Source organism: Pteropus medius, unplaced genomic scaffold, assembly GCF_902729225.1.
Source record: "Pteropus medius unplaced genomic scaffold, Ma_sr-lr_union100, whole genome shotgun sequence".
Classification (NCBI taxonomy): domain Eukaryota; kingdom Metazoa; phylum Chordata; class Mammalia; order Chiroptera; family Pteropodidae; genus Pteropus; species Pteropus medius.
Window position 1 is genome coordinate 15,882,430 of NW_024340699.1, and position 19,735 is coordinate 15,902,164.

At 56.1% G+C, this 19,735-nt stretch overlaps 1 protein-coding gene and 1 pseudogene across 9 annotated transcripts in view; one reads left to right on the plus strand and one right to left on the minus strand.

Annotated features, from left to right (window-relative positions):
* Window positions 1-19,735, plus strand: part of SUN1 (Sad1 and UNC84 domain containing 1) — a 46,963-nt gene that overhangs the window by 19,431 nt on the left and 7,797 nt on the right. For 5 of the 9 annotated variants that reach the window (XM_039879183.1, XM_039879117.1, XM_039879148.1 and 2 more), the window contains 17 exons: window positions 72-229; window positions 1,148-1,174; window positions 1,283-1,459; window positions 4,689-4,886; window positions 5,389-5,472; window positions 5,763-5,873; window positions 7,030-7,128; window positions 7,639-7,732; window positions 8,353-8,411; window positions 8,554-8,699; window positions 9,148-9,387; window positions 12,397-12,483; window positions 13,581-13,624; window positions 14,727-14,862; window positions 16,094-16,348; window positions 16,882-16,966; window positions 19,356-19,471. In XM_039879183.1, the coding sequence (XP_039735117.1) occupies window positions 72-229; window positions 1,148-1,174; window positions 1,283-1,459; window positions 4,689-4,886; window positions 5,389-5,472; window positions 5,763-5,873; window positions 7,030-7,128; window positions 7,639-7,732; window positions 8,353-8,411; window positions 8,554-8,699; window positions 9,148-9,387; window positions 12,397-12,483; window positions 13,581-13,624; window positions 14,727-14,862; window positions 16,094-16,348; window positions 16,882-16,966; window positions 19,356-19,471 (2,116 nt within the window). The remainder of the gene's footprint in view (window positions 1-71; window positions 230-1,147; window positions 1,175-1,282; window positions 1,460-4,688; window positions 4,887-5,388; window positions 5,473-5,762; window positions 5,874-7,029; window positions 7,129-7,638; window positions 7,733-8,352; window positions 8,412-8,553; window positions 8,700-9,147; window positions 9,388-12,396; window positions 12,484-13,580; window positions 13,625-14,726; window positions 14,863-16,093; window positions 16,349-16,881; window positions 16,967-19,355; window positions 19,472-19,735) is intronic. The other 4 variants (XM_039879157.1, XM_039879163.1, XM_039879173.1 and 1 more) reach the window with 4 other exon arrangements.
* On the minus strand, window positions 10,994-11,112 carry LOC120616987 (uncharacterized; annotated as a pseudogene).

Sequence of the window (19,735 nt, forward strand, 5' to 3'; positions counted from 1 at the left end):
TTGGTAAAATGTTGTCATTTGTATTTACTAGAAAAAGTCTGTAAACTTCTCCCTCGTTCCTTCCTTTTCAGAGCAGCAAAGCAGCGCAGAGGCGCAGGGAAGCTGGCCTGGAGCGCAAACCACACGTCCGGGAAGGTCGCGGCTGGCCTGCAAGGTGCCGCCGGTCTGCGGCCTCCCGTGCTAGACGCGTCCCTGATCCGCGAGCAGACCAGAGTGGACCACTTCTGGGGTGAGCCCTCTGCAGCTTGCTTGTTCCTCAGGATGCTCTGGAAGGAGGGAGTCAAGCCAGGTTGTCCCTTTGCCCTTCCTGGGTGGGAGGGGCCCAGTAAGGTCGCAGCTCCCCTCTAGACCCACCTGTGGGAAACGCAGGAAGCGGCTTCCAGCGGTCACCCCGAGTGGCTGTGCCGATGAATCATCGTTCACTGTGAAGTGGAAGATGAAGCCGCCGGGCAGTCAGCTGGTAACTGTTGTTCTAAATGACTGAGTTCGTGGGCTGTTTAAGCAAAGACTCTGTAACAGTCCCCTGTGTGATTTTAAGTTGCAGACCGCTGTAAGCGGCAGGGCAGGCACAGTAGTTCGCAGTCATTGGAAAGCGCTCAGCGCAGACAAGGTGCCGGGGGGAACTGGGGCTCGCGAGCTGCCCGACTGAGGGCAGCAGTCATGGGTCCCAGTCCTGCAGGGGAGCCACTCTGAGGGGGACACAGTGCTGCCTGTGCCCGCTCGGTGTGCGGCCGGCCGCCTCTAGGAGCCTGGAAGACCCAGATTTGTCCCTGAAGTCCCACATCTCGTTTTGGGGGCACTGGGATTGGCGTTGGCTCCGGGAAGGGCGTGCAGCGTGTGTGCGCGTGACGCCGTGCCCGAGGTGTGGGCTGCTGCTGTCTGTCCCGCCTGCCCTTCAGGACCAGCTGTTGTGCCCATGTTCTCCACGCACGCGGTTTCCTTAGAGAGGCCTTCCACCTTCCGTCAGGATAACGTTTGCATGTATCTGGGGAAATGTCTATTAATTTTAGGCATTTTAGGAAATAAATCTTGACCAGTGCCATAATGCTGATTTATTAACCATTGTAACCTTTACTTTTTTTGTATGGGTTTTTTGTGTTTTGGTAATTTGAGTTCAACAGCAAAAACGTGTGTGTGTGTGTTTTAGGTCTTGACGATGATGGAGATGTGAAAGGTAATTACTTTAGCGCTTTATCTTCCCCATGCTTTTCGAGAGAGAAGTTTTGGTTAGGAACCTGCGGATTGCGATACACCTGCTCCATCTGCTTTCCGAAAACTGCAGGTGGAAGTAAAGCTGTCACTCAGGGAAATGGCGACGTGGCGGCGGACGCGGCCAGGAGCAACGGCTACACCTGCAGTGACTGCAGCCTGCTGTCCGAGCGCAGGAACACGCTCACCGCGTGCTCTGCCTCCCAGGGGACAGTGTCGCGGATCTACTCGAGGGACAGGAACCAAAAACGTAAGTCTCGTGCTTGCGAAGGTTGACACGGCCACCCGCCCAGGAGCCCTTTCCTTTCTGTGGCCTGGGTTCGTCGCCTCCGCGTCCCCACTGTTTGTCACAGGCTGGAACTCAGAATTATCACGTCAGGGTTTAAGAAACGCACCAAGTTGCCTCTGTTCCTTCCCGTCCTCTTTGGATGCCCATTTCAAGGGGCTGGTATTTTTGTCCCGAAGAGTGTCTGAAATTCTATAAATTTAGACTTTGGGTAAGAAAAGAAAATTTCTACTGAAATGCAACCAGCGGAAGTGTGCGGCCCCTTTCAGACACACGGACCTTCGGGGCTTGAAGGGGTAGCTTGACGGTGGCACTTTCGCCTCTGCCGCAGAAGGCGGTCATGCCTGTGAGAGAATTGTCTTCTCTCTGGTCCCTATCGTTGCAGTAGGAGTTGGTGCCCGAGGGAACGCCAGGTTTGGGGGTGGCCCCGTGGGACTGCGCAGGTGCTGGCGGGGCACGTGGAGCCTTGGCTCTGTTTGGGATGGTAGCGGTCATGTCCCAGGATGGCCCCACTAGCCCACTGAGGTGGACGTCAGTCCTGGTGCGCTTGCTTGAACACGGAGGTCCTCGGAGGTGGCTCTGGAGGTGGCTCTGAAGGTGTGCGTGTGGCCGCTGGAGCCACTGGGGCTGCGGCAGCCTTTCCAGATGAGCCCACACGCTGCCTCCTGGGCGCGCTGCTCCCCGGGGCCCGGTGGAGAGCATGGCTGCAGGTCCCTCCCAGGTCCCACTGGCCCGGGACCCCACACCGTCCACGACTTCCCACTGTCGCTCACTGCTCCCACACGCCACGGAGAGGCCAGGTGACCCGTGACCGAAAACGCACATCACCTGCGTTCAGTCCTTGGCTCCTTGTCTGTTTACTCTGATGCCAGGCTGCTTGGCCGGGCTGGAGGACGCGCTCAGGCAGAGGGACGAGACAGGGACGGGGAAGCGCCGGGAGGGCCAGGCCGTGTCTGTCCACTCACCGTGTTCCCGGCAGTGCCGTGAGGGCATGCAGTTTTCTAGAGACTGCTGTCGTGTGGTGCGGGCAGTGCCAAGGCTAAGGAGCTTTGTGGTTCAGCACCTCGTTTTGCTGTTGCTGCGGCTCCTGGTCTGTCTGCTGTCGCATCAGTGGCAGGCCCCACGTGAGGATCCCCTTTGCGACGCTTTGCCTCAACCTGGGTTCACCTGCGTGGAGACCCATGTGGCCCAGGGCGCGCCTGCTCCAGCGCACACACCCGCTGCCTCGCCAGCGCAGCGGCCCCAGCACCATGGCTGTCCCCGGCGTACAGGCTCACGAGACTCGCCGTCAGGGATGGACGCTGGGTCGGACCTGGCGTGGCCTGCAGGATGTGCTCCCCTCGGAGCTGGGTGCCACCTCCGGGCCCCCGCCTAGCTCCACGTGGCCACGTAGAGGCACCTGAGGGTGGGGGTGTCGAGACTGCGCTTGGAAGTGCGCCATCACTAAGCTGCACGTGACATCGTTCTTGGAGTAAAAGCCCAGTCCCAGCTGTAACCAGTGATGTCTCAGCTGTGGGGGGACATTTTCTGCCTTCTTGCTGCCTCTTCACTCGTGTTGTAGAAAGGGCACACCTGTTTATAACCGGCAGCCAGCCGGCACAGTTCGGTGCAGGACCGCTGGACCCGCGGGTCCCCAGCTCTGCAGCACGGTGTCTTCAGATGGGACGGTGCTGCCTGGCCTTTGGCAGGGTCCACTGGAGACTCTCGCCCTTCGCTGGCTTAAACGGCCTTGGTCGTCTTGGAGGGGAAAACAAGTTATGTTTTCATTCGTTTCTGTCGTCTGTCGTCTTCCCGTTCTCTTAGAGTACAGCAGTGATTCGTGGAGCAAACTGATTCATCACTCTTAAAAAGTCTCTTCCTAGTCGTTAAACATTTATGAAAGAACCATGGGAAATCAGAGATGTGCCAGGAAGGAAGTTCAAGTCCCCACGCCTACCAGCCAGAGAGCAGCCCTCCCACCGGGCCCAGCCTCCCAGCCCGCTCTGAGCTGGGGGGGCCCTCACTGCCTGAGCGTCTGTGGCCGCGTTACTGGGAACACGTGTAGCTTCCCTCAGGCGTGAACCGACTCCCCGCGTTCCCTCTCCTTACTTTGTTCGCATGTCCTCTGCTGCTGGAGGTTCAGCCGTTGAGCAGGGGCCTGTTCGGGGGCACACAGGACAGTCGCTGACTGCTGTGCGGACGCCTGCGGAAGCCGTGCCTCGTCTCCACCTCGTCGTCAGCGCCGTCAGGGCGCGTGCCGGCCTTTGCCGCTGTTTTCATTTCGTGTGTTCGTCGAGCTGAGCTTCAGCCTCTTTGACGCCTTCTACTACTGCGTTTACAGTTGCGGAGAACTTTCTCAATCGCTGTGTGGGTGACATTCAGGCGTCTCTTCGGCATGTTTTCTTGTCCGTCTGCGGTGTGCACGCGCCAGCCTCTCTCGGGTCAACATTCCAGAGGTGGGCGGGCAGGTTAAAGGGCACGGACCCCGCTCGGACCGGGCCTGCCCCTGGAGAAGCCAGCCTGCTTTGTCTGCCACTCTGCAAGGGACCTTTTTCTCAAGAAGAAGACTGTCTAGCAACTGTGGCTTGTGGAGGCTCACCCCACACATTTTAGGTGGCCAGGAAACGCATCGGGGGTCACGAGTGTCTTCTGAAGCTGAGGCACGGACGAAAGGCAGAGAAGAGGGGCCAGGTGTTCCTGGTCCAGCGGCTCCAAACCTGAGCCGATGCCTCCGAAGGCCATGTCGTTTGTTTCTGTCGTCCCCTATTGCAAATGCTGTGGCGGACATCCTCGAGGCGCGGCCAGGGTCTCGCCTGATAGTTCTCCTCCAGGCAGGTAGTCCAGGAAGGTGGGCGGGCGAGAGCTTAGGTGAAGGAGGGGTCGTTCACGGCATCTACACATGGTAGCGTTTGTGTGAACAGTATTGGTGAAATTCCCTCAAACTGGCTCTTTCGCGGGCGATCGCTAGTGAGGGAGAGTCGGTGTTGGCGGCCGTCCCGTGAAGCTTGGCCCTGCAGCTCTGCCTCTGTCAGGACGTGACGTGTGTCACTCCAGGCAGAGTGCCATTTATCATTATGTCGCTCCCCAAATACTCTCTGGCGTCCATTTAAAAAGTTAGTCTGCCTGGCCTGCAATGAGTAACCTGGTTGTCCCACGTGTCAGGAGTGACCGTTGGCTGTGTGGGAAGGAGTAACTGTTCCCGGTTTTTTACTAGGCGGCGCGTCTTTCTACACGGATAGGATTTTGTGGCTGGCCAAGTACGTTTCGTCATCTCTTTCATCATTGTTAGTTCAACTTTTTCAAGTGGTTTTAATGAAGCTCAATCGTGAATCAGAAAATTACAAATTGAAAAGTTACGAATCAAAAGATCGTGAATCAGAAAGCTATAACTCAAAAAGCCATGAATCAAAAGGTATTTATTAAATTTTTTTTCCTCCTTTTTTCCACCGAATAACGCTTTCACGGTGGAGAGAGCACTGCTTTTTCACGTTTCTCCTCTCGCGGCCTTAATGCAGACTTTCGCTGGACTTTTCCAGAAGGGAGCTTGGGAAAGTTTTAATGTGTCTTGTGTGCAATTCACTTTTCTGAAAGCTGATCAGTGTTTAAACATTTCTAAGTTGCTTTTTAAATAAAAAGGTAGTATGCTCAACTTTTGATTCTTATTACCCTTTTAAAGCAAAAACAATTCCTTTGAATGACATTAAGAATGCTATTTCAGAAGATCTTCAGCAGGCCCGTCTTGGTGTCGTGTTGGCGGGGCGCGCTGGTTAGCCGGCCGGGGCTTTAAAACCCCTTCGTAACCGAAGCCCTGCCCCCTGCCCTCCCCTCCCGTGCGAGCCGAGCCGTCCCCGAGACAGGAGGCGGCGGGCGGTGGGGCTCTCCGGCTCGCTGAGCGCCGTTCGCGTGTGTTGCAGCTCGGCCTGGCGACAGAGGGAGGATGGACGTGAAAGGCGTCCTCGGAGAGGACGGCCACCTCAGGGAGAATGGGGAGTCGTCGTGTGAGTATGGCTTCGTTTTACCTCTGACGCTCTTGGCCTTGGACTTGGTTTCCCACAGGCCGTCACTGTCAGGCCACTAACCCCAGGGACTCAGTGGCCCTCCCTACTGGAGTCGCGCTGGCCTTAACCATGGACACTAATCGTCACCAGGTTGCATTCGCTTTGCTGTTTTTTCTTTTCTCATAATTGAGTTTCTAATTTTTTTAAGCTGCCATTGTTGTGCACAGTTCAGATCGACAAGGTTCGCATATTAATCTGTCCAATTAACTGCTTGTCACCACCACCCGCAGGCGATGACTGTAAGGGGAAGCAGCGCCTTGAGACACAGCCAGCCAGCCACTGGCAGTCTTCCGGGCCATGGAGCGTGGCAGGGACCGTTGGGCACACCTTTTCTCAAGCAGGTCGTCTCTTGCACTTTTGTTTTTATCATGTTCTTCACAAATGTTTGTTCTTTGTGTTTGGAGTTCAAGTGCTCTTTATAAATGACAGGGTTCAGGCTACCTTTGGTTTAAAACAGAGACTGTCTCCCCTGAAAAGCTGCTTTGTAAGCATACTTAACATAAACGGGATGTATGAGAAAACTCTTCGAGGCGAGCTGAAGGCTTAGGAAGGGCTAGGTGCCTCTGGCGTTGGCCGTCTCCGCGGGGAGCAGAGGCCCCAGCGGCGCCATCTGCCGCCTGGACCTTTGCGACACAGAGGTGAGGTTTACGTGGCCAATTAGACGTGTCCAGTTTATACCTGTAACTTTCTTGGTAAAGGGGCACCTTTTTTAGGCTGCCTTTTTTTAAAAAAGCTGAGCTTCAAAAATAGTTGTCTCCTAATTGTTAATTAATAAACATAAAACAATAGGTTTTTAAAAGAATCTTCCTATTTCTTTGCATATTAGCCACGTTGGGATTACTTGATAGTTTCAGCTGTCAGTGTACACAAAAGCGTTAATTAATGAGTGGGCAGTGTTCAGCAGTCACTTTTAAAAATGGAGCAAAGCTGATTCCCTAACCAGTTTTGTTTTGTGTAACGTGCGCTGTTTGTTGAAAGGTCTGTCATGCGTCAGTTTCCACCCAGTGGCACTGCCACCTGTAATTCCAAAATGCTTTTTCACTGGAAAATATGGGAATGACTGTAGGATGATTTTCATTTTGGTTCTTGAATAATCATTTTTTCACCTGGAGCATGTTAAGTGCTGGTGTCTGGAATTTAATTTGCTTGAAAGTATCTCATCTTTCTGATGTAAATCTTGCTGGCACTGACCGTGAGCCTGCAAGGGCAGCCACCAGGCCCTGGGCTTCACGGGATGCCCGCTTTGACCATTAGTATCTGCAGGCAGAAGCGGGGCTAGGTGGTAACCATTCAGACACAGAGCAGTGTTTTCTTAAGTTAATTTCGTTAGTATAGTTTTTTTTTTTCCCTGGGGCAGAGACTCTTCACTTACTGGTTTGAGAGAATTTTGGTTAAATCATGCTGGTGGGCGTTTGTTGTTGTATTGTGGCTACGGAGAGCCGGCTTCCCGGTGACCGTGTCTGAACGTGCCCCTCGCACACATCTTACCTGTCACAGGTCGCTTCTTGACGCAGACCCTGCAGAGGACCCGAGCGGCAGGGTGTTTTGTGTCGGAGACGGTGTTGTCGGTTCTTTGGTTGGCCATGGTGGCTCCAGGTGGTTATTTTGGCTTTCTGTGTTAACATTCTCTTCAAGGCTTCTGGCAGTTAAGCACCTGCAATTAATGATTTACCTAGCGAAATAAAAATTTCATTTAGGTTTACATGCTTTTGACCCTTGACGTAACGTGTTTCATTCTGCGTTCGGGCTGCATGAGCATTGCGTTTCTCCGGTGTTTAGGGCTCTGTGTAAGTCCACGTGCGTGGTCAGGCTGTAACTGAGATGCATGGGTTCAGTGTTTCCGCATCGTTTCTTCCTGCGTCTTTATCAGCGTTACGTGTTGCCATGTGACTTGCTTATGTTTCTGCGTTTGAGTGTGTGGATGTTCCCGCTGTGCTGATTAGCATCGCCTCAATATACTTTATCCCTAACTGCATCTTAATTTTCTTTCAAAACGTGTTAGTAAATTTCCTTGTGCTTCTAGCTTGGCCTTCATAAAAACAGTTCGTTATAAGTCTGGTTCTCCTAAAAACGTTTCCTGAGCCTGTCTGGTGTTTTCTCTTTTAGGGAAGGCAGCCTCTGGAATATTCTGGTGGCTGGGGAGTGGCTGGTACCAGTTTGTTACTTTGATTTCTTGGCTGAATGTGTTTCTTCTTACAAGGTAAGGAAACTGGTACCGTATCAGCTTGCTATTTTAAAGAACTGATTTTGTGCCAATTGCAGGGTATCATTTGATTTATCGTTTTATGGTGATTTAGCTTATATTTACCTATAAATTTGCATTTATGTGATATTTTATGTTTTATAAAATGCTCTCTTTTTCTTGTTTAATTTTTCACACCATTCTCAGGGGAATGGAAAAGCGCCATTCCTAAAGAAAAGAGGTTAGGGGACGCGTTGATGGCCACACAGCTGGGAGGGGTGTCAGGACCAGAGCCAGGCCCTTGGCTCCCGTTCCAGTGCTGTTCCCATGGCAGCAGGTCCCCTCCACGGGCCAATGACCAAGTGCTTTCGTGCCCCTCCGGTGGCCGCAGCCTGGTGCCTGGCCTGGTGGTAGTGATGTGTTTGTCAGCGTGGGCCCGGGAGATGCCATGCTGGAGACAGTTTCTCCTAGGCGTGTGTGCTCACCTCGTAGGGAAAGTCGTGACTGCAGCTCTCATGCTGTGGACCTCCCCTTTAAAATGGGGCTGTTTCGTATGAGCTCACCTAGAGAGACAGAATGGAATGGTGACCCCTGCCTTGTGCTTCTTCCAAGTTAAATGTTTTCCTTTTTCTTCCTAGGTGCCTTCGAAATATTTGCAAGTTTTTAATCTTGCTCATTCCACTGCTGCTTTTACTGGGTGAGTCCAGTTCGACCTAGTTGCCTTGGGTGGTGAACGCATGCGAGCGCGGGGGCGGGTGGCAGAACCGAGCGCGGGGGCGGTCTTTGGGAGGGCGGTGAGCGTGCACGCAGACTCAGTCGCACCGCCGTGTCTCCTCCAGGTGCAGGCCTTTCACTCTGGGGCCAGGGCGGTCCCCTGTCGTTCCTGCCCGCGGTGAACTGGACACACGTGTACAGAACGCAGAGGGCGGACGGCCCCGGGAGCACCTTCTCGCCCGACGGTCCCCGCCCGAGCCCACCGCTCGAGGTACCGGCACGCCCTCGCGCCAGCCTCCTCACGGCCTCCTCATGGCTCCTCTCGGCGACTGCTCTTGCCGCCTGCAAGCAGGCTGCACAGCTGGGCACCCTGTTTCAAAAACATTCTCGAACGTCCAATAAGCTTTTTAAATGCTCTCAAATTGTTCCGGTAACGCACGTAATCATTATTCAGTTCATTTTGGTTTAAAAATAGTAGTATTTGTTACTTTTGAAAGTGCAGAAAGTGTAGAGGAGGACACGGAGTGCCCGTGGTCCGCCACGTAAGGGGGGGGCACGGCGCGCGCTTCCTGTCTTCCTTTAGCGTGTTTGTGTCCCAGTGGACGTTGTGCCGTTGCGTTCTGTCTGGTGGTTTGGACTTAACCTGCACCTCAGGTCATTTGGCCCCGGGTTTAACTTCTCGTTTGTGTCACAGTTTGAACGTCTCCTTCCTGTTTCAGGCTGGTGATGGGACCATTGGCTGGCGTCGGATGGGTGAAGTGGAAAGGTGGATGACCTCTTTGTCTGGACAGTGCCAGAGCCACGATGAGCGGCTCAGAGACTTGACAGCCTCGCTTCAGAAGCTGCAGATGCGTGTGGACCAGATAGACGGCGGCAGGGAGGGGGTGTCGTCCTTGGTGAGCCACGTGGTGAGCCAGCGTTTGAAGGAGATGAGTGCCGACGGACTCTTGGGCCCCAAGGTAATGCCGACAAGCCCTTGGGGGGCTGTTTGCTTTCGGGGGGCGCAGACTAGGAGGCTCTGCAGTGAGAAGTGGTGCCCACTGAGGGGACTGGCCATCACAGGCCGTGGGAGACGCCCACCAGTGAGGCGGCGTGTAGCAGGGGGTGGCGGAGTGGGGCCGTCTCCCGGCCTGTGGCCGACCTGGGCTGCGCTTCAGTTTGAGATGGATCGAACGTATTTGGGGAAAATTTTATGGGCCCTGTCAGCAGTGATTTGGTTTGCGAGTTCTGTCACCGGCAGTGTGACATTTCAAACCTGCGATCCAAGGTGTCGCAAGGTGTCCCACGTGGGACAGGAGCCTGTGCATGAAGGTCTGGTGTGTCTGGAAGTCTCAAGAAGAGACTCGTCAGCCTGCTTTGCCCCAAACTGACGTTTATTTTCATTTTCCAAAATGACTTCATTTAGATCTTTTGGATTGGCCTTTAAAACACGCGTTACCCCTTTTCCCCGCACTGTGCTTCTCTTGGTGTCTGTCTCCTGTCCCAGCACAGCCCGCTCCTCAGCCACAGGCCACGGCGGCGGTGGGACCTGGTCCCCTCACGTCCCAGAGCCCACGTCTGCTCGCTGCGGCCCGTGCACGGCCTGGGCCCGCTGAGCTCCTGCGGGCCGCTCCGCTGGAAGCAGCCCCCGCAGCCGGGCTGCCCCAGGGCTACACGTCGCACGGCCTGGGCTCACTCCCCAGCTGGCTGTGCACCCTGTGCGGGGCCCACCACTCTGCTTCCCCCCACCGCCCCGCCACGGTGCCTGCAGCTGCCACTGCTGGGCGAGGCCCGTTCAGTGTGTGGCGGTCTCCCGCCCGGAGGGGCTGAAACGCGTTTGAAGAACAAACAAGTCTTTTCTCGATCCTGGTTTGGCCCAAGGCAGGTCTCTCGCTGCTCCCCTTGTCGGTTGCTGACGGCACAAGGTGGGGGGCAGGGGTGCTTGCTCCCTCACTGCGCCCACTCAGAGGACACTTGGCATCCTGCACGGATGCCTCAGCCGTTGCTCAGCCAGGAAACTGGGATGATGCCCGTACGATCGGTCAGCACAGTCACGATGGCCAGACGGACCCGCACGGACCGTGCTGTCTGTGCAGGTGTGGCAGGGCGGTGGGGAGGGCCGACGCTAGCCTGTCGCAGAGGCAGATGCTGCTGCAAAAATCCAAAGCGGGTGGCGGATCGGCGAGCGCCGTCCCTGTGCGCAGGACGCTTGCCGGGCGAGCGGAGACGCACACCGGAAGCGCTGCGTCCAGGGAGCGTTTCCCAGCTGAGGCGGCCAAGGTCGCGCACCCCACGCTGTGGACGGGGAGGCCCTGAAAACGGCAGTGACGTTTCCGTTCTTTTTTAAGGAAAACAAATGGCAGTTCAGAAAAACAAGAATCAGTGTGTCTAGTGTTCTGTGCGCTGAATTGCGTGCACGCGGCCTGATCTCACTTTAATTCAGATTCTGAATTACGTGAGCCTAGTGCAGGATCCCTCTCCTCCCCCGCCGCCTCCCAGAGCGCCCCTGTACACAGGCGTCTTTCTGGCAGCCGGCCTCAGGCAGAGCGGAGACCCGGCTTTCTTCTTTTCTCCTTTTTATTGTAACGCCTGCAGCACCTGGTCTTCCCAGGTGGTCTCCCATCCAAGTACTAACCAGGCCCGACCCGGCTTAGGCTCTGACATCAGACGGGATTGGGCGCGTTCAGGGTGGCGTGGCTGTGGACCCCCAGCTTGTTTCTGAAGCAGCCACACTCTAGCGTTAAGTACGCACATCCCCTGATCCTGGAACTGTTGTCCTTCCCCTCACCTGTGGCCGTATATTTTTCTGATATATCCACATTTTCCTTCAGAGTACGTCACTAGTCGCACGTGACTGTGTAAATTTTAATTAAAACTAACATTTAGCTTTGGTTGCTCTGGACACATTTCAAGTGTGCCGTAGCTGCTGTGTGGGACAGCTCGGATGGGCGGCCTTGCCATCGTGGCACGGCTCCTGCTGGACTCTGCAGCCAGGCAGCAGGAGTCTTGGCTAAAGCCAGGACGCTCTCCGCCCAGCATAGGGGCTGCGTTCGTCCTCCCAGCTGACGTCACCCCTGTGCTCTGGTTTATCTTATTTTTAATCTTATTTTTCTGTGAATTTTTATGGATCACTTTGAAACGAGATGGGGTATCAGTTAGCAAGTGAACGTCCCCATGATGAGGGCATTTATTGCTCTGTTTTCTGTCTCGTGACCTGGACTTCGGTCACTCCGTGTGTGCGGTGCCTTCACTGCTGCTGCCGTGCCTTGTGCTGTCGCCCTCTGACCCCTCTCCCCTCTCCAGCGAGCAGGCCTGGCCTCACGCAGCTGTTCCGTGCAGGCATCACGAAGCGCGTGGAGGGGATGTGTTGGACAAACTGTTTTTCAACACTTACTTTGTGTCGAAAAACTTCGTATTTCCCACACGTGATGTTTTTGTCGATCCCTTTTCTCACCAGCCAGAATGGTGACTTGCCCACTCAGTTGCTGAATAATTAGTCCCCTGGGCCCGTGTGTCTGAAGGGTGTCCTCTGGTCCGGGGCAGGGTTCGGATAGGTTCATTCCTAGTGAGCGTCTGTGTGTCGTGTGTGTCCTGTGACTATGAGACAATGGAGAGAACGTATGTACGGTGTGTCCGTGATTCTTTTATTTTAAATCGCTTAAGTGCAGTGGGTGCCTGATGACATTTACTGAACGAGTAGTAACAAATTTGCTTTCTACACGGTGCGTGCCGGTACCGCAGGGCTTAACTGACGTTCTCACGAGCTGGAGAAGCTCTTTGTGCGTTTCAGCACGGGTTTCAGATCTCTGAAGATAGAGAGGAAGATGAGGACACTTAGCAGACGATTCCTTCCGGGACGCTCTGCCCGATTGTCACCAGACAGTCCCCAGTCCGGGGGACTCTGCGCAGAAGTCGCTCGGCCTCACTTGCCGGGTTTTCATTCGTTGCTTAACTTCTCCGCCATTCAGCCTCTCCTCTTCCTTTCCAAGGCTGACCACGTGACCGCCCACCAAGACCATAGCGCACGCATCGCAAACCTGGAAGATGTTCTCGGAAAACTGACAGAAAAATCTGAGGTATTCTGCCCTGACCTTTCCTTGCAGCCCCGACAAAGCGATGAGAAAATCCCCACTACGGCTGAAGTTTTCAGCTTGTTCAGGATGTTTGCTGCTGTCCTTAAAACTGGAAAACAAGACTTGGGACTGTTCCCTTGTCCCCCTTGTGGTCCCCCTTTGATTGCTCTGACGTTTCATAGCTACGTCCCATGCACTGGTTCCAAGGTGTGTTTTTTTGGCGGGGAGGTCTGAGCCCAGGCTGCAGAAGCAGTGGCCGGCTCTTGTGGCCATCACACAGCCTCCGCCATGCTGTCTCTAGAGGGAAAAGGACCTGCATCTTGTGACAGGAAGTTACTTTTCTGATGGGAAAGTCTGTCATTCTCAGGTGTTGGTAGAGGCACGGGGTGGGGTGGGGGGTGGTCAGGGGGCCTGTTTTGCTCTAAGCCGTGGGACCACGGGGTACGCCCCCAGAGCAGGCACGTTGGATGGGGCCTCTGTCGGCTGGCCTCGGCGTCAGACACGGCCCCACCCTTTGGGGACCTCGAGATGGGGGCTGTGTTACTGACAGTGTCAGAATCAGGCGAGGGCAGTTTGTTGGCTGATGAGACGTCCCCTGGGCTGGGGCGGGGTGCGGGGAGGCTGAGCAGGAAGCGAGCCTCTCGTCAGGAGCTGGTATCGTGGCCTTGGTCTTGCCCATCCCCTGGCAGCGAGAGGAAGGGTGGCCTCCGCCCACACGCAGCTTGAGCAGGTGTGGCTGTTCAGCCTGGTGCACAGAGCGAGTGAGTCAGCCAGTTCTTCAAGCGTGCACTGGCTGTTTCCTTTTCCTGTCCTTTGCCATTGAAACGACACTGCCCAGAGGTGGTGCTGCGGTTCCTTTGGCCTGGGTCCTGGTTCGGGAGCTGCTTATTTTGCAAGTCCATCCAGCTGTTCCTGTGCAGTTCGTGTACCTTTCTCAGCACGTGTCGTACGCCTTTGAAACGTTTACTTTGAACAATAAATATCTACCGCTTGTCAGCCACAGGCAGGTGGCCCAGACGACGTGTAGCTACATATATATATACGTGTAGTTAATCAATTGTGTGCCTTTGTGTAAACAGGTTGTTCCTTGTACTTTCTAGGTCATTCAGAAGGAGCTAGAACAGACCAAGCAAAGGACAATGAGGTAGGAGAATCCAAGCAAACTCCCCTTTGTCTGTTGGCTGTGGAGCCCCCTTCTCTGGGGCAACGGGCTCTGTGCGGGGTGCTCTCAGCTCTGTGTCTTTCTGAGAGATCCTTCGGAGCCACCTGAGGACACCAGGGCCCTCGGGGGCTTATTGCGTCCACTTCCCTCCACGCAGAACCCCAGGGGCAGTGGCGCCCTTGCGTTGACCGGGAGTGCTCGGAGGGCCCCCTTAGGACACAGAGAAGCCCCGCCTTATCTGGTGGGCATGACCCCTCCTCGCTGGGCCTCTGCGAAGCTGTCACACTGGGGATGGGGTGCGGCTCCTCACCCTGTCCCTTCCTGCGTCCTCTGCCGCTGAGACCACCCCTCCCTCCCGACACTCGGAAGGTGGCCTGTCTGTTCCCGCCTGGTCATGCCCCACGGGCCCCGCCTGTGAGCACAGGGCACCTTCGCCTTGCCTCACTCAGTCACCCCTGAGTGCACCCCGCGCACGTCCTGTTTCCGGCTCCCGTGTGCTTGGTCGCGTGCCCTCTGTGAGGACGGGCACAAGCGTCTCGCACTTGCACACGTCTCACGGGGATGTGCTCGCCATGCTGATCATCCCACAGACCCTGAGGCGTTCACCCGCAGGGCGCTTTTCTGGCCCAGGGATCGTTGGTGTCGCAGCAGCTTATCCACCCGTGAACTAGGGCGGTGTGGCGACGTTTCCCGTCGTACAGCTGTCACAGAAAACCAGGATTATTGAAGCTGACCCAGAGCCATGTGGTTTTAGATCAGTCGTGCCTTCCATTAGCGTGAAGGGTTCACGGCGAGCTTCGTAGCGGTCACTGATAAGTACCGTCTCATCTCTGAGTCTGTTTTGTAGTTCTCAGGAGACAGTCCCTACGTGGTGAACCGCCTGGCGGGGCTTTCCCCACCAGCGAGTGTAGGTTGGGCAGGCGTGAGTTCACGCGGGGAACTCTGAGAATTCGGCCGGGAGCTCACGCTGCGCGTGCACGCCAGTGTGGTCCGGGCGACAGACTCACGGCGCAGACGCCTCAGGGGCCCGCCGGCTCGGCTCCTGCGTGCGCGCGCCTGTGCTGACCGGCCTTTCCCTTCCCAGCGGGATCGAGGAAGAGCAGCGCCTCCTGTCGGTGGTGAAGCAGCTGCAGCTGGAGCTGAGTCTCCTGAAATCAGAGCTGTCGCAGGGGCAGCATGTGACCCCCAGCTGCGAGCAGGTGGATGCCATCCACGAAAAGGTACGTTCGCTCAGTTCCTACATTCGTTTTTTCAGAGCGAAGAGAGCACTGGCGTTGATGTCTTACGTTCATTAAGTTAATTTCTATTTCTTTTAAAAACCTTCAGTTAACTACGTTTGAAGATTTTAAAAATTTAAAATAACACTGAAATGATTAAAAATTCAGCGCTCCTCGAATTTCCCGCATCCAGGCGCATAGTGCGCTAACCCTCGCGTGCGCACCCTCCATGCTGCCGATGCGCGTGCAGCCACGCACTAGCGTTGATCTGGGGGTGGCGTGTGTGTGCGTTGTGTTTGTTCACTGAAGTAGACTCACACTGCACTCGGCGAGCTTTGCCTCGTGTCAGAGCCACACGGCTTCAGAAGAAGAAGTGCAGACGTTTCAGAAAATGGAGACAGCGGCGAACGTCCGGCAGGCCTCAGGCGGGACCTGCTGCACGCGCGAAATGTCGTACAGGCGCGGGCTCCCGAGTGGCCGGGAGGACAGTGCAGCGCGGGCGAGCGCGTGGGCCGGGACCGCTGCCTCGCTGCCTGTGTTTGCAGCTGGCAGCAGCGCTCAGATCGGCAGGAGTGGCGACAGGAGCGTCCAGTGCTGACGGGGCAGAAGTCTGAGGACATGAGCCACAGAGGCACACACCCTTTGAAACTTGCAGCCACCCTCTTGGGACCCCTCTGACAAATGAACACAGCGGGGCAGATGGACACGCGGGCGTGGGGTGTTGTGCAGCCGGTGGGGTGGGGCGGGGCGGGAGTGGCCGCCAAGGAGCAGTGCATCCACGTGGGGTGTCACAGCTGACATGCACAGGCCACCGTGCTGCTCCCCGAGCGCGTTCTCTCATACCCTTGTGTGGAGCTAGTGTGTGGGGACAGTTCTGGCACACTCACGATCACACTGGGCGTCGTTCTGTGGCTGGTGGATGGTGCACCTTCATCTCTGCTCCCTGCCCGCAGGCCGGGTGCGGAATGCGTGCCGAGGGGCACGTGCAGGGGACACGGTGGACGGAGCGTCTCCTTCCTCATTCTCGGGCCCACATTGCGTTCACGCCATGCTCTTTTCCCTTCCTGCTCTTTCGAGTCTGTTCCAGTGTTTTTGGCAGGTTAATAGGACGGGAAAGATTGTGTCGCATGTACATTAGGGATCCCGAGAAGCTGTGTGACACTTGCGAGGCGTCGAAGGTGGCGGGAGTGGGTTGTCGGAGTGACTCACAATCTGTTCCCTGCGCTGTCTCTAGGTGGATGCCCGGGTCAGGGAGACGCTCGGGCTCCTGGTGTCAGACGGGCAGTGGGCCGGCGTGCTGGAAGGGCTGCTCCAGAAGCTGTCTTCACAGTTTGTCGGCAAGGACGACTTACAGGTGTTGTTACGAGACTTGGAGCTGCGGATACTGAAGGAGGTGACCCACCGTGTTTCCGTGACAAAGCAGATCCCCACGTCTGAAACGATCATGTCTGCTGTGAATGACGCCGGGGTTTCTGGAATAACAGAAGCGGTATGTAGACAGATGTGTGAGGTCCACGGGGTGGGGACACCGATGCCTGTGTCTTGCTCTAAGGATGCTTTCACGTGTGGCTGTGACGTCACCGCGCTCAGCAGGGCACACCGTGCAGAAGGGCCACCGCTCTGCGAGGTTTGGCTACTTCTTGGGAGTCCCTTGTAGTCGACTTGCCTTTTTGTTCCAAAGATCCACTTACTTGGTGGCCGCGTACCTTCCGAAATTACACAGAACTCTCAGTAATACTGTCCCCACTCGGATCCTGGCTCTGCCCTCACTTCGTGACACCAGAGGGTTTTCTGGCTCAGAGTGCTGAGGCCGCTGAACCCGATGAAAAGGCCCTAGTCCCCCATCCGTACCCGACAGCCCTGCCTGGGTGTGGGACTGCAATTTGGAACTGCTGCAATGTCCCCTGTGCCTGTTGTCCCCAACCTCAGGTAGCTGAAAATGTGCTCCTATGTTGCTGTTACTAACACTGGGTCTCATCTCTCCCCTCTGCGGCCTGGCATCCCTCCCGTGGACCTGTGCAGCAAGCGCACGTCATTGTGAACAATGCATTGAAGCTCTACTCCCAGGACAAGACTGGCATGGTGGACTTTGCTCTGGAGTCCGGCGGTAGGTGGAGACCTCTGACTCCTGTTAGCGCCCTGCGTCCAGCACCAGGGACTCCAGGGGGCTTTCAGAGATCTGAGAAAGGGCCTTCCTTGAGGCAGGTCCCTTATGTGCTGGCTTTAGGGAGCAGTCAGGTCCCCCCCTCCGCCTCCGAGGGGCGGTGGCTGTGCTGATGGCCACACGTCGGCTGTGTGGGTCGGCCCGTGTGACGGTGCGCGTTGGGAGACCCCAGTTCGGGGCTCGTAGGTGGCTTTGGGGTTTTCTGGGCTGTGGGATGGTGGTTCTTTGTTGATGATCACGTGCGCGTGCATGTGTGTGTGTGCACGAGAGAGAACAGGCGCACCCCATTTACTGCACCTCCCAGACACCACGTTTCTTACAAATGAAAAGCAAGGCCCTCCAGCGAAAAGTACAACCCGCTCAGCTGAGGTCCTCGCCTTTAGTGGCGGTCTAGACCCGTGACGGCAGAGCGGCCACAGTTCACCCACGTGGAGCCAGCAGTGGGTTGACAGCAGGGCAGCGCCCCCAGAACGCGGCGCTCGTGGCATGAACACGTGCTCCTTTAGGCGTGTGTGGTGGGTGCTGGGATGATGCTCGCCCCATGCGGCCAGCCGGTAGGGGAGGCGGGAGAGAGCGGCCAGAACGCGTCGGGGGCTGCGTCCGGTCCTCAGGCCCTGGGCCAGGATTTCCAGGGCCAACTAGCTATGTTTGAAAAATCAGAATTGGAGTCTAGTGAGATATTATGGTGTAATCTATTCTTTGTCACCTAACCCCTCGGTGACGTTTGGCTCAAACACAGGGACAGTGCTGTGAAGAAACAGGTGAGTGCTGATGAGACACGAGAGGAGTAATCCCACGAGTGGCGTCGTGTCTGTGTAGAAAAGATGGTGCCAGCACGCGTGTTGCAGAAAATCTCGTCTTTCAGAATTTTTAAGATCCAGGCATTGCGAGGCTGGTGGGCTGGCATTGCTCCTTGAGCAAAGCGGTGTGAAGGGCTGGTTTAAAACCACAGGCTGTTCAACGTGCCTGATCCCAGTGGTTTAGGAAATGTGGCGACGTGTCTTGTGTCAGCCTCGAATGGGGACCCGGGTCATGAACCTGGTCCCCACCGGCCGCTGGCACGGGCTCCCTTCGCCATCCCGCAGGATCCTTAGCATGGGGGGAAAACCTCTGTCACACGTCAAAGCAGCCACACTGCCAGCATCGCGCACGCCAAGGAGGCTGTGGACTGTCTCAGAGGACATTTTGTTTGGGGTGACTTTGTAGAACATTAAGGTGTTTGAGTTAGTTACATGTTTTGAAATTCAGTGGTTTCTGAGGAAATTCTTTTCAGTTCAGAGAGATCCAAAGACATTTTAAACGTTTCATTGGGACTGATGGTTGTCATTTTTTCTTAGAAGCACAATAATTCTTGCAAATCTGTATGTCATTAATTCAGAGTTCTCATCTAAGGAGGCTGAACTGAAGTGAAGGATTTGTCAGTAAATGAGATATTTATCAGGTCTCTGAGCTAGAAACGTGAGTCGCCATGCTCTGGACTTTTGTAGAGTGATTAGCGTTTTAAGACACTTCAGAGGTTCGGGTCTGTTGATCGGCAGGTCAAAAGTGCCTTGTTTTTTGTTTAAGGTGCCCACCCGATGGTGTGCTGGCGCCCCGAGGGCTGTGGTGCCCTCTGCCTTGTCACTTGCAAGCTCCCCAGGAGTCTTTATTTTTATTATTTACTTTGTTGTTTTTAATTTATTGCTGCTGCTGCTGCTGCTGCTTACCACACCAATTTTCTGTCCTGTGGGCTTTGGCATCGACGTCCTGTCCGCCCTGTGTCCTGCGGGGCGAACCAGCCTGTTTTCAGCACTGCTTTTGCATTCTCGTGGAGATGCGATTGATATGACGTGACCTTCGCCATCACGGTGAACAAAGCAGTGGTTGCCAGGGCACGCCGTGTGCCACCGCCGCATCCAGTCCGACAGCCCCTCTCCCCAGACAGCCCCAGCCCTGTGCCCGGCGGCGGCAGCAGCCTCCGCAGCGCACGTGGTGGCCTCTTCCCTAGCCCCTGAAACTCACCTGCCAGGCAGCGCGGGCGCCAGCCGGGTTCGCCGTTCTTCAGGATGAACGAAAGTTCCTTCAGAGTTGCCGTCCCCGCAGGTGTAGACGAGGGGACAGCCCGCGCCGTAAGGGTCTGTCGGTGCCGGCAGGTCCACAGCGTGCCCCCGACGCCAGTCGCAGACCCGTGACACTGACTGGGGAGGAAGGGACATTAAGAGCAGGGCCGGCGTGAGGGGCGGGTTGGTTTGTACGAGTCAGAGACGGTTCAGGCAGGTCCCCGAGCGGGGTCGCGGTGCCGGTCCCGAAGCGCCGAGTCAGGCACTGAAATGGACTCGCGCTCTGCTTGCAGGCGGCAGCGTCCTGAGCACCCGCTGCTCCGAGACCTACGAGACCAGGACCGCGCTCGTCAGCCTGTTCGGGGTGCCGCTCTGGTACTTCTCTCAGTCGCCCCGCGTCGTGATCCAGGTAGGTCGCCCCGGCCGCCTGCACCGCACCCTCACGTGGGCTCCGTGACCACCCTGCGGGGCCTCCGGCTTGGCTGGGGTGCCAGCTGAGACCGGCTCCGTGCCAGGTTCTCGAGCCTTCCGGCTGGGTACATGACACATGCAAGAGATTGTGCAGGTCATGAGTGTGCCCCAGGAAGTGGCGCCAGGCCAAGAGCACCGCCAGGGCCCCCTCGTCCCTGTCCCGCCTCAGGCTGAGTTCTGATGCCCTCAGCAGGGCCTCGCA